Source organism: Pseudonaja textilis, chromosome 1 (assembly GCF_049901715.1).
Source record: "Pseudonaja textilis isolate UNSWEBS1 chromosome 1, rPseTex1.2, whole genome shotgun sequence".
In the NCBI taxonomy this organism is placed as follows: Eukaryota; Metazoa; Chordata; class Lepidosauria; order Squamata; family Elapidae; genus Pseudonaja; species Pseudonaja textilis.
The window spans coordinates 110,267,228-110,282,337 of record NC_141990.1 but is presented as its reverse complement, the minus strand read 5'-3'; the positions used below and the strand labels follow the sequence as shown (position 1 = coordinate 110,282,337).

Below are 15,110 nucleotides of genomic sequence, written 5' to 3'. Positions count from 1 at the left end.
TCAAAGGTGGCATACCTCTCTTTGATGAAATATCAATTTCAAAATTGTGGAAACAACTACTCTAAATGTGAAAGTTTGAGCTACAATCATTTGTTATCAGTTTGATTGATTCCAAGTTCATAAAGCTATCTTTAGAGCACAGTGATGATGCTAATTAAAACCCAGTAAGAAACAGAAGTAGCATAAAAAAGATCTGAATTTAACCTTCAATTTTTCAGTAGTAAGACTGGCCACGATCAAAGGAAAATATATGTAATTAAACAAATTATACACTGCTGTTCATACAATGGGATTCTCCAGAGTATATTTGAAAAGGGGTAAGGAAATCAATCTGATACTGGATGCAATTTAGTGATTGAATGCTATACTCTCTACACAGCATGTATGGACAACTTCAACAGATCTACAAGTCCGGCAGAAAAACATTCAAAACTAAAAAAAGGAAACAGAACAAATAACTGTTTACAGGTTTATATTCAAGCATTGCAAGGGAGGTTGTTGGATGATGATTTATCAATACTGCATTTTAGGTGTTTTTAAGAAGTTTGAGAATGCAGGTAGTCTTCAAGTTATGACCACTAATTTAGCCACAATTCCAAGTTACAATGATGCTGAACAAGGTGGACTTACAGCCAGTGCTCCAAGTTCTGGTTGTCACAGCATCCCCCCAACCCCCCCCCCCAAAAAAAAAAAGATCTGGGCACTTGTTTGAAAAGATACTTGGTTATTTTACATCACTATCTGGAATTGAGTTAATTACTTTTCATCTCTTTCCATTGGAATTTTTACAGGCTTCATAGTATTTGATCCATCTGCTTCCTACCAAGCTACAGGATGTTTTAAACAATTGTACATATATGGGAGGGAAGGGAATTGAGATGCCATGTGAATTTCTGCCCCAGAGTCACTCTCTGTCCAGCCTCTTTATTTCTTTCCAGCTTCCTTCTCAAGTAATTGCCATCTTTTTCCCCCCCTGTGTTAGTCTGGGCTTCTGAACCCAGAATGATTACCTTGTCTGATAAATCTCTTCTTATGCTAATTAATTTTGCCTGTAGCTTTTTTTCTTTTTACCAGTAGCTCATTTCTGATAATAAGTTCCTCATGCAAGACATACATACCCTTCTCCAACAACTCTTGCAATTTTTAGACGAAAATCCACTGAATTTAGACTAGGTGGCTTCCATTTCAAAATGTCATCACACCGTCCAGGCTTGTATTTCTTAAAAATGAAAAATTAAAGAAAGTTGATTTGTTTGCTTGCAAGCCAACATTTAATAACCTGTTAAATATTTGAAGAAAAATAGTTATAAAGTCATATTGTGTCATCCTTTTCATAAGATGTATAACACAGAAAGCATTGCAATTAGTAACCGAAAGAAGTTTAAGATTCAGTGGGTTAGTGATTAAGTGGCACTGGCTAGAAACCAGTCACTCTCTCTCTCGGCCCAAAATCACCTTACATGGTTATTGTTGTGAGAAAAATAGGAAGAGGAAGATGTATTAGATAATCAGCTTGAGTTATTTACAAAAATAATAAAGGCAGGGTATTTTTGCTTAAAGAATGTATTAAAAATCTTGTTTCCATGTGTATAATGCACTATACATTATTCATGTAATTCATTTTAATCTTCTGAGGATATTTATTGGGGAATTCGTGTGGAATTGATATAGTGAAATGAGAAAATTCCCCACCTTTTTCAATTCAATTCAGACTTTCAATTCCAGACAGTAATCAGACTTTGATTTTTTGGGTGTCATATTGATTGATAATTCATGAATGAGAATACTAGTAGTATATTTAAGACTATGTGGCAGACATCCCAAAGTAGCAAATTAAAGAAAAGAAACCTAATGTTGATCTGGAAGAAATTTCACATGGTTTTAGGAAAATAAACAAATAATCATTATAATGTTGGGCATCAATACTGTTATGTCCAGTTAGGCATATTGAAAGTCATTGAAATCAATAGATTTAAGCCACTGATTCAACTGTGCATAAAAAGCTGTTTAATATCTTGAATCATATGGTTTTCATTGTATTCAATTTCCTTTTTTCTGCACTATTAAATAAATAGATAAAAATAGTTTAAAAAAAGAATAGGCTTTCTCACAATATTAAAATTCAGGTTTACTTGGTAAAAATCAACATGATTAATTAACTGCCCTAGACAGAATTATCTTTCATGAAGCAATCTTATACCTGATAAGAGTGGTCATTGCATTAAGTATGTGTATACATAAATGCTTAAACTGTAATATTATAAATAGATCTTTGATTTCTTATATCTATTGCCCCAAAATTTTGTATTATCTACATCTTCTGTATTTCATTTCTTTTAAATCTACTGTTTATCATTCTTCCAATCACAAGCAAATTCTCCTTAGATAGAATAATATTTCAGAGGTAAATGAAGTTATCTGTATTCCTTGATCATAAATGTATCAAACAGATGTCACAAAAATCTGGTCTATTATTTCTGTTCTGCCATCAAATTTACAATGATATGTTGCCCACAGCTTCTTCCTTACTTTTGTCTTTAGTGTTCTGTCACTCCACCCAGGTGCAGATATGATCTTTAATTAGATTTTTTTGCATAAACTTTTAATTCAGTGGAGCTGGCTGTCTCAAAAGAAACAAATGATGCTCTTCTATAGTGTATACTGTATTATACTGTGTTTGATTATTTCTATTATGGCAAGCATATTATTGTCTAGTGGAATTTTTAAGGTATAGATTGAGGGCAAATATTTTATCTGCATGCATTATTTCTCTGGACAATCAACCAATCTTTTGTAAGGCAGACCCCTACATAATTGGCTTCTCTCTCAAAGCACAATCTCTTGGGGTTAAACTTCAGATCAGCTAACATTGAATAAAACCTTACAAGGAGTAGTTTCAACCAGAGACTCCAAGAGTTGACTTATTAGATGTAATTCTCATAACTGAATAATTATTGTTGTTCAACTGTAAGTTAATGTGACAGCAGTAGTTATACATTCTGAAATATGTCAGATGAAAATCTTCTATCTAGACACTTATTGAAGCAATCTTTGACTTAGCAAGATCACAATGATTAGTAACCATATTCCTGCAAGGAGGGCTAAAATAGCTACAGATTTTTCATACATTTTTAATGGACATCCATGTTCTTATTATGTAGAAAAAAAATACTTTATACCCTCTAAGACAAATTCAATACATTGCATGCCAGTGTTTGCTGTCACAGGCCCCATTCCAATTTGTTTTTAATTGATCACAACAATTAAATATAAAGCACTAACAATGTAGCACAGTGACTTTGCAGAAAGACAATAAATAACTTCATGCATACAATATAGGGAGGTATCTCAGGCACTAATAATATGGATATATGTTAAAGGACTAAGCTTGGTCTAATTCATCAGGAATCAAATTTAAAATTCAGCACATTATTACATTTAACAGCTAGTCCAATACATATATTAATGGTATATTGTAATATGGTCAGAAAGCAATAGGGGAGGGAGGGAAGGACAGAGGGAGGGAGGGAGGAAAGGAAGGAAGGAAGGATTATTTACTATTAGCTATAGTACAAAAAAACAAAACAAAACCATATAGGAAATGTTTCATAATGAACTCAGTGAATAACAAACAGAAACTGCATCTTCTATATTTTTATTGTTCTTCTCCAGTTTCTGGTAACAGCAAGATACAAAACGGCCACCCTTTACTTTCTCACACATTTATTCTCCTTCACAAGTCTTTTATTATTTGTTGCAGGATGAAGAGGCATTGTTTCTTTCAAAAAATAACTGGATTAAGCATTTCAAAAAGAAAAATGGAAGCCTTGATGAGATGAAATTGGCATTGCTTTATCTCTACCCTCAATTATGCTAAAACTTGTGAAATTCTTCCTTGAACTATAATAAATGGTAACTCTCAGAAATCATTTATGTGGCAAAATACCTTTTTTTTTCTTTTATGTCTTAACCAAGTTTCAGCCTTCAAAGGTTGAGTGTTTAGTATCATCCTGTTTACTGACAGCCATAAATATTCAAAATCATGATGTAAAATATAGGAGTATATTTTAAATGTACATGATTACACAATAATTTTCAAGAATACCATCGTATTTCTGTTGTCTGAATTTTTCAAATGGCCCTGCTTTTAAGGATTAGTTTTCCATTGCAAAGAAAACAGGTTATTAACATTTGGAAACCGATACTGAACAATTTTCAGGAAAACATGGAAATGAGCAGCAGACACAACCTTCCCATAGAACAGGCTTTCTAAAATGCAGTAGTCTATAGAATATGAACCAACTTTCCAAATTAATTCACATGCTATGTAATATTTTGCCACATGCACTTCCACAGTCCCATGACCTGCTTAAATGAATGATGGAAGGTTTTATAGACTATATGACAGCAAGTAATTACATTGTTAGTTTACTCTACTAAAATGCATAATCATAAAAATTAAATAGAGCTCCCCAGTTTATCAAGTATATATAAGTTTTTGACTAAAAAAAGAAGATGCTATTTATAGCAGGGGAGAAAACATTTATACTTCGAGGCAGAGAAGTTAAATTTGGCATTTCTCAGTATCAACTTTTTTTATCTCTTTTACAGACCTAAAAATCTTCCAAGGAACATCAGGTTTTTTCAGAATAAAATCTGAAGACTAGCTAATCTAACAGACCATTTGCTTTTAAGGAAACAAAACAAAACTGCCAAAGATATCTGACTAATAAGAGCTCATGCTGACATTTCAGTTGTTAAATAAGTATCTTTCACGCCACAGTTTCTTCCAAAAGCACAGTTTTCCCACACTGACCCTCATTGCCAGTTATTGGAAACAACTGCTTGCAATTAATAAATATGTAATATGAGGATGGGAGAGAGGAATGGGTAGCTGAACACTTCTGTCCAGGTAATGAGTTATTAAATTGGTCACAATCAATGCAAACCCATTTGAATTGACATATAATCATAAATAAGTATCAAATGCCTTCATCTCTATTATGAATGGATGTATTTCTCTAGTGATTCTGGTACCTGAAAAGATTTATTCCAGACCAGCAGTTAGAAGACAATTAGTGGTAGTTTCCTAACTGCAACATCAAAGCACTGGCCACTCATCATTAGTATATATTTTTATTTATTGCTTAATATTTTTTTTCATGTCATAGAAAATATCCCAAAAAGTTACTGGGAAATACACACAGGAGATTGCATCTGGTTCACAAAAGTAAGAATTAGTATCCAGAATTAACAGATTGTTTAGTCTGATCCTACAATGCTTTTATGTTTTTAACGGGTAATACATAGTGTTGTATTTCAAAGATTTCATTCATCTTCTGTGGTGGGGTCTCCCATGTATGTAGGAAGGCTATGACAGATCCTCTGGTGGACCTTCATAGACAACTGAATTACTCTCTTAATAACAGAAATTAATTTAGTTTCATATATGCTGGTCTGTGTACAAGCTCTAAAGAAAGGTGGGACAAAAATACAACAAACTAATTACAGAAGATTACAGTTTCAGCTGAGCCAATTTAGCAATGTTAAAATTTATCTTCATTGCTTTACCCTCACATTGTCTGATACAACTTCAAAACATATAGAAATCAATAAATTCAAAAACAGAATTTCCTTTTCTTCCTGAAATCACTAATGTGTTGTCTTATGCTCCAGTGTTTTCCCATGATCTAGCATATTTTTACCATGGTTGTCTTAGTTGGGAGGAGAGGAAAATATATGTGTGTGTTTGTGAGAGAGAAAGAGAGAGAGATTTTTTGGATAACATGACTTTTTTCATAGATTTAAACTATCATTATTTTTCAAATGTTCTAGAACAGGGGTGTGAAACTGGCAGCCCGTGAGCCATGGATCTTGACAGACTAGAACACTGGGCCATATCTAATAAAATGAAATTCAGTATAGAGAAAAGTAAAGTCCTACACTTAGGCAAGAAAAACCAAAAGTACACAGATAGACTGGGTGAAACCAGGCTCAATAGCAGTAACTGTGAGAGGGATCCTGGAGTCTTAGAGACAACCAGCTAAATATGAGCCAGCAGTGTGCAGCAGCAGCCAAAAAAGCTAATGCAATCCTAAGTTGTACGAACAGAGGGATACAATCAAGGTCAAAGGAGGTACTAATACCACTCTATAAAGCCTTAGTAAGACCACACCTAGAGTACTGCATCCAGTTTTGTTCAACACATTATAAAAAAGATGTTGAGACTCTAGAAAAAGTACAGAGAAGAGCAACCAGGATGATTAGGGGACTGGAGGCTAAAACAAACAACGAATGGGGTCAAGCTATTTTCTAAAGCGCCTGTAGGCCAGACAAGGAATAATGGATGGAAATTGAACAAGGAGAGATTTAACCTGGAAACAAGGAGAAACTTTCTGACAGTGAGAACAATCAACCAATGGAACAGCTTGCCCTCGGAAGTTGTGGGAGCACCATCACTTGAGACTTTCAAGAAGAGATTGGACTGCCATTTGTCAGAAATGGTGTAGGGTCTCCCGCTAGGGTGGGGGATTGGACTAGATGACCTGCAAGGTCCCTTCCAACTCTGATTATCTGTATCTGTATCACGCCAACCCCAGCTCCACAAATGAGAAAAACATCACAAAACGTCACATGATGGCAACGTAACTGTCAACTCATAAAATATTTATCTGGTCTTTTAGAGTTGGCAATAGAAAGGGACGGGGGAGTAGTGTAGCAGCTGCAAAACCAAAACTGCATTTCAGGGATGTTTTTATAGATAAGTTTCCAGGCGACCGAAATTTTTGCTATGCAAAATTCTAACTGGAAAGTATGTTTGATGACTCTTGGCTACAGATGTGTCCCATTGGAGAATATGAATTATGATACACCCAGGGGATGGGGGAAAACCAGGGTCAAGGGTGACAATGAATGATGTGTCTCAGAGTTGGCTACACCCAGACAGCACTGGCATGTCTTCTAATAAATCTTCTTTGAGCTTTGAAAATCAGGCTGAAGACTCATGATTTAAATTGGGGTGACTACTGGAGCCCCAACAGTAACATAGGAGTTTGACACCCATGTTCTAGGATAAAATCACAGAATGGCAGAGTTTAAAAGGGCCATATCTGCCATTAAGTTAAACTCTATGCCCAGTATTGAAAAAAGGAGACCCCTGTGAATTTTACTCCTCTAGCCGTTGCCAACTATAGGGGGTGGTGCTCATCACCTCAACTATAGGGGTGGTGCTTGTCCAAAGACATTTCTGAGGTCATGTGACCAGCATGAAGTCACAAAGCACTGTTATCTTCCCACAGAAGTGATATCTATTTATCTACTCACATTTGCCTGCTTTCAAACTGCTACATTCACAGGAGGTGGGGTGAGGACAGGAGCTCATCCAGTCACATGGTGCTCAGGTTTTGAACCTGGGCTGCTGGCCTTCTAGCCAACAAGCCCAACATCTTAACTACTAAGCCACTGTCCAGAATAGATACCCAAATTACAGCATGTCTGGCTTCTGCCAGAACACCTTCCAAGAAATGGTACTCAGTTCCTCATTGGATACTTGGGTCTAATTTTTTAACATTTAATTGGGATCTGCCTGTAACTTAAATCCATTATTCCATGTTCTGCAATCTAGAATAAAAGAAAATAAAATGTGCCATCCTTTCAGGTATTTGAAGAATGCTATCATATCCTGCCTCAGTCATCTTTTCTCAAGTCTAAACACACCCAGCTTTTCCTGGCTTAGTCAATTTACAATCAAGTACTATTTCAAGATCTTTTTCGCAAGTACCATTATCAAGACAGTATCTCCATCCTACACCCTAATGCAAGCATTAGATTTTTTTTTGTATGTATCCTAAGTGAAGAACTTGCTCTTGCTTGTATTAAAATTTATTCTATTTCATCATATTTTTTCCAACCTACTTAGATAATTTTATTTCTGTCTTCTGGAGCCTTAGCTATCTAGCCCAATTTTGTATTATCTGATGATCTGATATGCAACCCCCTCTACCTATTCATCCAAATTATTGATGAATAACAACAGAAACACAAGACTAATCATTACAATGCCCTTTGAAGCCTTTGTCCAATATGATAAGTACCACTGATGAACACTTTAGCACAATTTTCAAGCCAACTAAGTATCTATTTGGCATGTAATCTAGTCCATACATTAGAAGGAACACAGAAACTGTCTTATGTCAAATCAGTCTTTTATCCATCTAGTTTAGTATTGTTTACACTGACTATTTAACAACTCTTAAACAGGGGTGGGATTCTACCAGTTTGCACCTATTCGCTAGAACCGGTTGTTAACTTTCTAAGCGGTTCGGAGAACTGGTTGTTAGAAGAAATCTCCTTTTGTTTTTTTCTACTTTACTGGCCTAATCCTGTAAGGAAGGCAGGAAGGAAACATTCTGGTGTTACTTTCAGAAACTGCCTCTCTGTTAACTCTTATTACATTCTTGGCAGGACTAGACTTCCTGTTTCCGGAGCTTCTCTGGAGTTTTTTTTTCCTCCTTTGCTGGTACTTTGCTTGTGTGGAGCCCGAAATTGACATATGTGTAGCCATTTCACTTGGAAGCCTGACAGCTTGATTTTCTTAAAGGGGAAGGATTGTTTAAAGCTTTTTACACTGCTGTTGGGAGGAGATACTCCCCTGTTGGAGTTAGCACTTTGAAGAAATAATTGAATAATGAAGCAGAGCTGCCAGAAAGAAGCTTTTAACAGCAAGGAACCAAGATGAGTGACATTCAGCAAGGCTTCTTGGCTAGATAGAAAGATTGACATTCAAACATGAGTTTACAAAGCCTTTCTGAGTTTTGGCCTGAAACTGGTTTTTGGTGAAGTTTAATTCAGTCCTTGGTGAAGTTTAATCCTGTGTTTATTGATGGGATAATTTTCCCTATTCAGCTTTGTTTGGAAGGAAAAAGATTAATCTCTATTCCTGAAAAGAAACTGGGTTGAGAAATCTGGCTAGTTCCTGTGTCTATTTGTTCTGGTAGTTGGTTTAACAAGCAACAACTACTGTTGTGATTTAATTATTTGTATTGTGTTTGGATTTTTTCCTGCCTCATGGTTTCTTTTTCTATCTGGGGAGGGGGTCTTCCTTCACTGCTTTAGTGGTATTTGGCACTGTCCTTTTGGGGTGTACTTCCAAGAGGCAGGATGCGAGCTTGTTACTGATTTTTTTTACTACCTTTCTGGGGGGCATGTGTTCTTTCCTTAAATCTGGATGATTTCCTTAGGATATCTTGTGAGGTGAGTGAGACCAGCTGGTGTCTTTAAGTGGTGTAAAAAGATCTAAGGATTGCTTCTCCTGTGTGTTCTTTCTGGAGAGCTTAAATGACCTCTCTATTAAAGGACTTTTCACTTTATGAGCAAGAGTTGGCTGCTGATAGTTATCATTGCATTTTAACTATTTTAATTCCTCAAGATGCTCTAGCATCCTGCCTGATTTGTAATTCCGGCTTGCAGGTACTTTTTAATCTAATGATTGGTATTTAGGGCAACTTTTTGCAAGCAAAGAAGCTTTTTGTATTTTTGTACAGGTAATCTTTGACTTACAACAGTTCATTTAGTGACCATTCAAAGTTACAATGGCACTGAAAAAAGTGACATGACAGTTTTTCACACTTATACTTGCAGCATCCCCAGTCACGAGAGGCGAGGTGAGGAGAAGCACCCCACGATGTGAGTGACATTGAGTTGACCACACCCAGACAGTCACATGACCATCAAGCCATGCCCACCAAGCCACGCCCACAAACCAGTTGTTAAAAAATTTGAATCCCACCCCTGCTCTTAAATGTTTCAGACTTGAGCATTTTTCTAGCTTTGTCTTAAGAAGCAAATAATTAAATATGGGACTTTTATATGCATATAAATATGGGACTTTTAAAGTTGCCAAGTTTGGAGACCTCTGAGCTATTCATTTAACAAGATAGGGGAAACATACCAAGCAAGGCTTCTTATATTATTTCCATCTCCATAATCATGTCTCTGCTCTGACCACATGGCAAGAAAAAGGGAAGACTTACAGTAAGGAATCAACAATATTCTTGGTAAGTACCCAACTGCCTCTCCTAGAGGGATGAATTGATAATTTTTTGCTAGAATTTTCTTCTCTGCAAATACCAACTATACAAGCAAAATAAAGATTCAGAAAAGGACAAATAAGATGATTGGAAGATCAGCAATTAAGTCCTCTGTACAGATTGAAAAGATTGAGAATGCTTCACCTTGAAAAGACTGAATGGAGGTAAACAAAAGGATATCAATGAAAAGAAGCTCACCCTTGTTCTTGTCATCTTACAGAACAGAAGAAAAATAATGAACTTCAGATACAGGAAAATAGATTCTCGCTGAAGGTTAGGGAAAAAAAAAAAACCTAACCATAAGAACAATTTGACAGTGGAACTATCTGAGACCGAGGAGCCTCTTGCCACAGCAGAGTTCTAGGCCAAGATAATACATCTTAATGTCCTTGCTTGAGTAATACGAAGCTTTAGTAGTGTGGTACAACATACCAAAATGTTCAATACAGACATTAACTCATGAAGGAAAAAAGAATACGTTCCCAAAGACATTATTGTAACATAGCTGACAGAAAATGTGGAATGTGCTCTCTAGAAACTTCCCCCCTCAAAGAGAGCTCAATTCTAGAATGTTCAAGCAATGCCTGTGCAAACATAGGAAAAACCCATGAAAAGCCCATAATGAACAGAAATCACAGTGAAAATCTACAGGTATTACATAAACATTTTCTTTTAGACCCTAAAACATCAAGCTTCACCAGTATTTCCTACAAAATATCCTAAAAATCACATTTCATGTCAAGAACAAACAGCTAACTTGCTTGAAAAAAATACTTTCTCACCAAGTTTTCTCGCATTAGGGTAAATCTGAAGCTGGGTTCCAAAAATCTGGCATAAGAAGATCAACAAAAATGGCTTGTAATGTTATTATTATTTTCAAATGTAGGCCTACAGAAGTACCGATTTAGTGGGCAGCCACTTACCTCCAGCGATGACAAAACTCTCTGACTTCTGGAATGCATTTCTCATAAATCTCCATCTATGATAAAGCATATTAAAGCTTTATACCCCTGAAATATTTCCTTAGAGAGGAAACAAAATTCCATAACTGGGATATCATATTGGAATTTGGAAATTTAGCAGTTGGACTAAATAGCTACAGTTAAAAAGTTGAGGAAAAAAAGTTTACTCTCCAGTCACGCAATCTATAATTTTTTTCTTTTGTCACAAAATTACAATTAGGTAACAACTGCTGAAAGTTTCAGGTGTCTTTCAGATAGCCTTAGGTCATATAACTTCTATCCTATTCTATCTATTTTAGGATGGGGATAAGAATTCAGATATGAAAAAGTCATAATTTAAACCAGGGGTGTCCAACCTTGGCCACTTTAAGACTTGTGGACTTCAACTCCCAGAATTCCTCAGCCAGCAAAGCTTTGCTGGCTGAGGAATTCTGGGAGTTGAAGTCCACAAGTCTTAAAGTGGCCAAGGTTGGACACCCCTGATTTAAACAATGCTACTGTTTATTGCCATAGACAACAATAATTTCATAAACTATAATTTTATATGTTATAAACTTTGGTATAGGGAATCTTTTTTTATTTTCTTAATTGTTTTTGCTTCTAATGGTTTTGTTAGTCAAAAGATTATAATATGTTAATGCACTGGAGCATTGAGATGAATGAATGAATCATCATTTCTTCCATAACTTTCTCTGTAGTTTCAGGATAGAAATTTGCTTTAGCAAAAAAAAATCAGACAACTGGACACAGTTACACTAATCTAGAATTTTTGTAAATAGTCCAATGGGTTTTCAATATCTGGATTAAAAATTAACTTCAAGCCTTCATTTTGCCACCTTGGCCCATCTAATTCATGTGCCTTGGATAAATTACAAATGGCAATGCTTCATCTGAATTGCCAACAAAATTCTGGATTGGCTGACCTTCACTCTTCCTCTTCCCCCACTCATATCACCCTCCTCTTTTGAATGGGTACTACCATTTTCGCTACACAAGGAGAGACACTTGAATTATAACTTGGTTGCAGAAATACTTGCAATATTTAAATAGTTCTTCAGAGTCTTTAAGAAAAACTGTCAGATCAACATGTTTTATTGTATATTGTATTTATAATTACAGAGTATAAATGTCTATTTCTCATGCACCAGCATTTATTACTCAGACTTCAAGCCTCATTAAACATCTCGTTTCATAATCCTTTTCATGATACTCTATTCTACTAAGCAAAGAAGAAACATGACCACATTTTATCTACAGATTTAGACATTTATAATTAAAACCATTGTTTCTTTGATATCTCACACCACACTAAAAAATTTCAGATTTAGAAGGAAGCAGCTACAAAGGTTATCAACTTTTATTTCTGCTAAATATTACTTCCTTCTGATTCTGAGTGCAAAAATTGCACCACAGAAATGGACAATTTTGCTATTGAATTTTGGCAATATATGGGAACACAAAACCAGATCAAGGCAGGTCACAGGTTGCCTACCCTTATTTAATATATGCCAAATGACACCATAATGACGCATAGCAAGATGTAAATTTGAGATGAAGATAAATGCAGAAAAACTGATTTTCTAATTGCCCTAACCATGGAACATTCAAAAGGGCACTGCCCATAATCCCAAGGCCTATGGCAGCAATTAAAATTGCTGGACAAAATATTGGGCTTTACATGCCCTGTTAGAGATCACTAAAATTGAAATGCCAGAGCAGGAAAAAAAACCCAGTATGGCATCTCAAAGTAGAAGTCAGGGACACTGAAACCACTAAGCTGGTAAAGAACAAACCAAGTTAAGAAGTTTACAAGTTATAGTGTCCCAATTGTTCCAGTCCCCAGCTTTGCTAGCCATATATAAAGAACATTATTATTAGAGAAGCCAGAAAAGCTACCATAGTAGTTTGTATTGGTTCTTTCAAACATGACATTCCTGGTTAGTTAATCCTCCTCCTAAAAAAAAAAACCCAGCCCATTTGTGGGCTATACTCCTTTCCCTCAACCAAATACTCTGTAGGACTTGATCAAACTCTGGCAAAGCTTAATTCAAGTGGGATAGCTAGATTTTTAAAAAAAAATTATATCTGCATTACCACAAGCTCATATATGCTCCAGTTTACACAACTAGATACATATATCATATCTTTCATGCCCCACATAGAAGGGCATTTACTTTGCTACAATTTGATACAAAGCTTGCCCTCAGTGATCAGGATTACCTTTGCATGTGCTGAGACCATAAGGACTCAGTTGAGTTCACAACATTAGTCTTTTTAAAAAAAAATCATGCTGTGATTTCCTTAAACCACTTTAATAGCACGTTTTCTTGCCTGTCACAATCAGGCATTATAAATCAGCGCATCAAAACATCTAAGAAGGTCACAAGAGTCCATAGCTGCAACTATGTCCATTATGAATTAACAGGTTTGTTCCACAACCAGCTACACCCAGGGGTTTTTTTTCTTTTTCATTTCTCTCTTCTACAATTGTTCCAAGTCAGATTGTCAGCCTCCAGAATTATTAAACCAGGACTGATTTGAGGCTGATCACCCCACAGACATCTCCTGTACTGCTACAGCAGTGAGGCACAAGCGCCAAATCTAGACAGTAAACAGAGCAATGATCCTCAATGAGGCTCCTCACTAGGCAAAGAGTAAGGCATGAGCATGCAGACTGATTTAAATAACTGTCTTTGTTGGAAACAACTGTTCAGTATTCCAACTTGTGATACTTGTTCCTACTTCTTGATTCGTGGACTGGCTGACTATCCGATTTGGCATTCTCTGATTCTTGGAATATATTAGGACTATCTTGGACTGAAATCAGCACTCTTCAGGCAAGCTCTGCTAGCGATTTGAATTGTGACCCTGTCTGCAGTTTTATGCCTAAACTGTAATAAATACTTTAGCTCCTTAGAAACCTCATGTATGTGCCTGCAACCTTGACACAGAACAAGGTTCTCTCACCAATATCTGCACAGAACATCAATATATTTTGTAATACTTTATTCCTTACCAAGTTTGGTCTATTCATTATGTTGACCCCTGTTGTGTTAGAAATGTGTTCATATTCTATAATTATTATTACTACTTAAAAAGTACAATTAATTATAATTTTTTCTGTCTTTTTTTCTTTATCTATGGTCTATGATGATTTACAAATGAATATGGCAACAGACAGCCATGATCCTATAATATCAGATTTGCACTAAGACTTTGAGATGATCATTATAATGACTGTTATTATATTCCTTTCACTGAGAATATTTATAAAGTGATTACTTCTTTACTCAGCCCTGAATGTATACACATCTAGAAATAGCAATCTCTCAAATGAAAAGCTCAAAACACTGTACAGAGTTGAAATAATAAGATACAAAACATCTAGACCTTTTTCCAGGATGGCTTCATTCAAATGAATAAATTATTTTATGATTTGGATTCAAAGAACATCATAATGCAACATACAGATATTTTTCTGTCAAAATTTATACCCTAACGTATTTGATGAGCTTTAATTACATTAAGTGCATATCCTCATAATATATCTAGATTAAAATTGCTACTGCTAAATTTAACTGTGCTTAATTCTGCAAGAATACATTTCAATAGTTAATTGGAGGAAAGAATGATATTTAATATTTCTGTCAAGTTATCAAATTTCAAAAGATTTAGAAAGCTGAGTAATACATATATTGAAACATATTAAAAATTTAAATTTTGGATTTGCAGAATACCTTTACTTCTATACTAATATATAAAATTTGATGGTTAGACAGTTTGTTTAATGATGCCTCATTATAAGGATAAAATAGTTTCAGTATACCATGGAAACAAAAGGAAAGGGCTGAAATCTTAAGAATATTCTGCATCTGAATATGATATCCCAGAAAAACAGTCCTATATGAACTTTACAAAGCCAAAAAGATATAGTTCTCAAACTTTAAAGTAAAAAAACATATATTACTGAGTAGCCAGCAATAAAGAAACATCAGTTCATTTTAAGTGATAAAATCCTGCTTTAATTTTGGAGTACACCCATCATAAAAAGTCTTTATCC

At 35.3% G+C, this 15,110-nt stretch overlaps 1 protein-coding gene across 1 annotated transcript in view; it reads right to left on the bottom strand.

Annotated features, from left to right (window-relative positions):
* Nucleotides 1-15,110, bottom strand: part of RNGTT (RNA guanylyltransferase and 5'-phosphatase) — a 118,738-nt gene that overhangs the window by 18,006 nt on the left and 85,622 nt on the right. Inside the window, exon 13 of the mRNA XM_026726748.2 lies at nucleotides 1,119-1,219. Within this exon, the coding sequence (XP_026582533.1) occupies nucleotides 1,119-1,219 (101 nt within the window). The remainder of the gene's footprint in view (nucleotides 1-1,118; nucleotides 1,220-15,110) is intronic.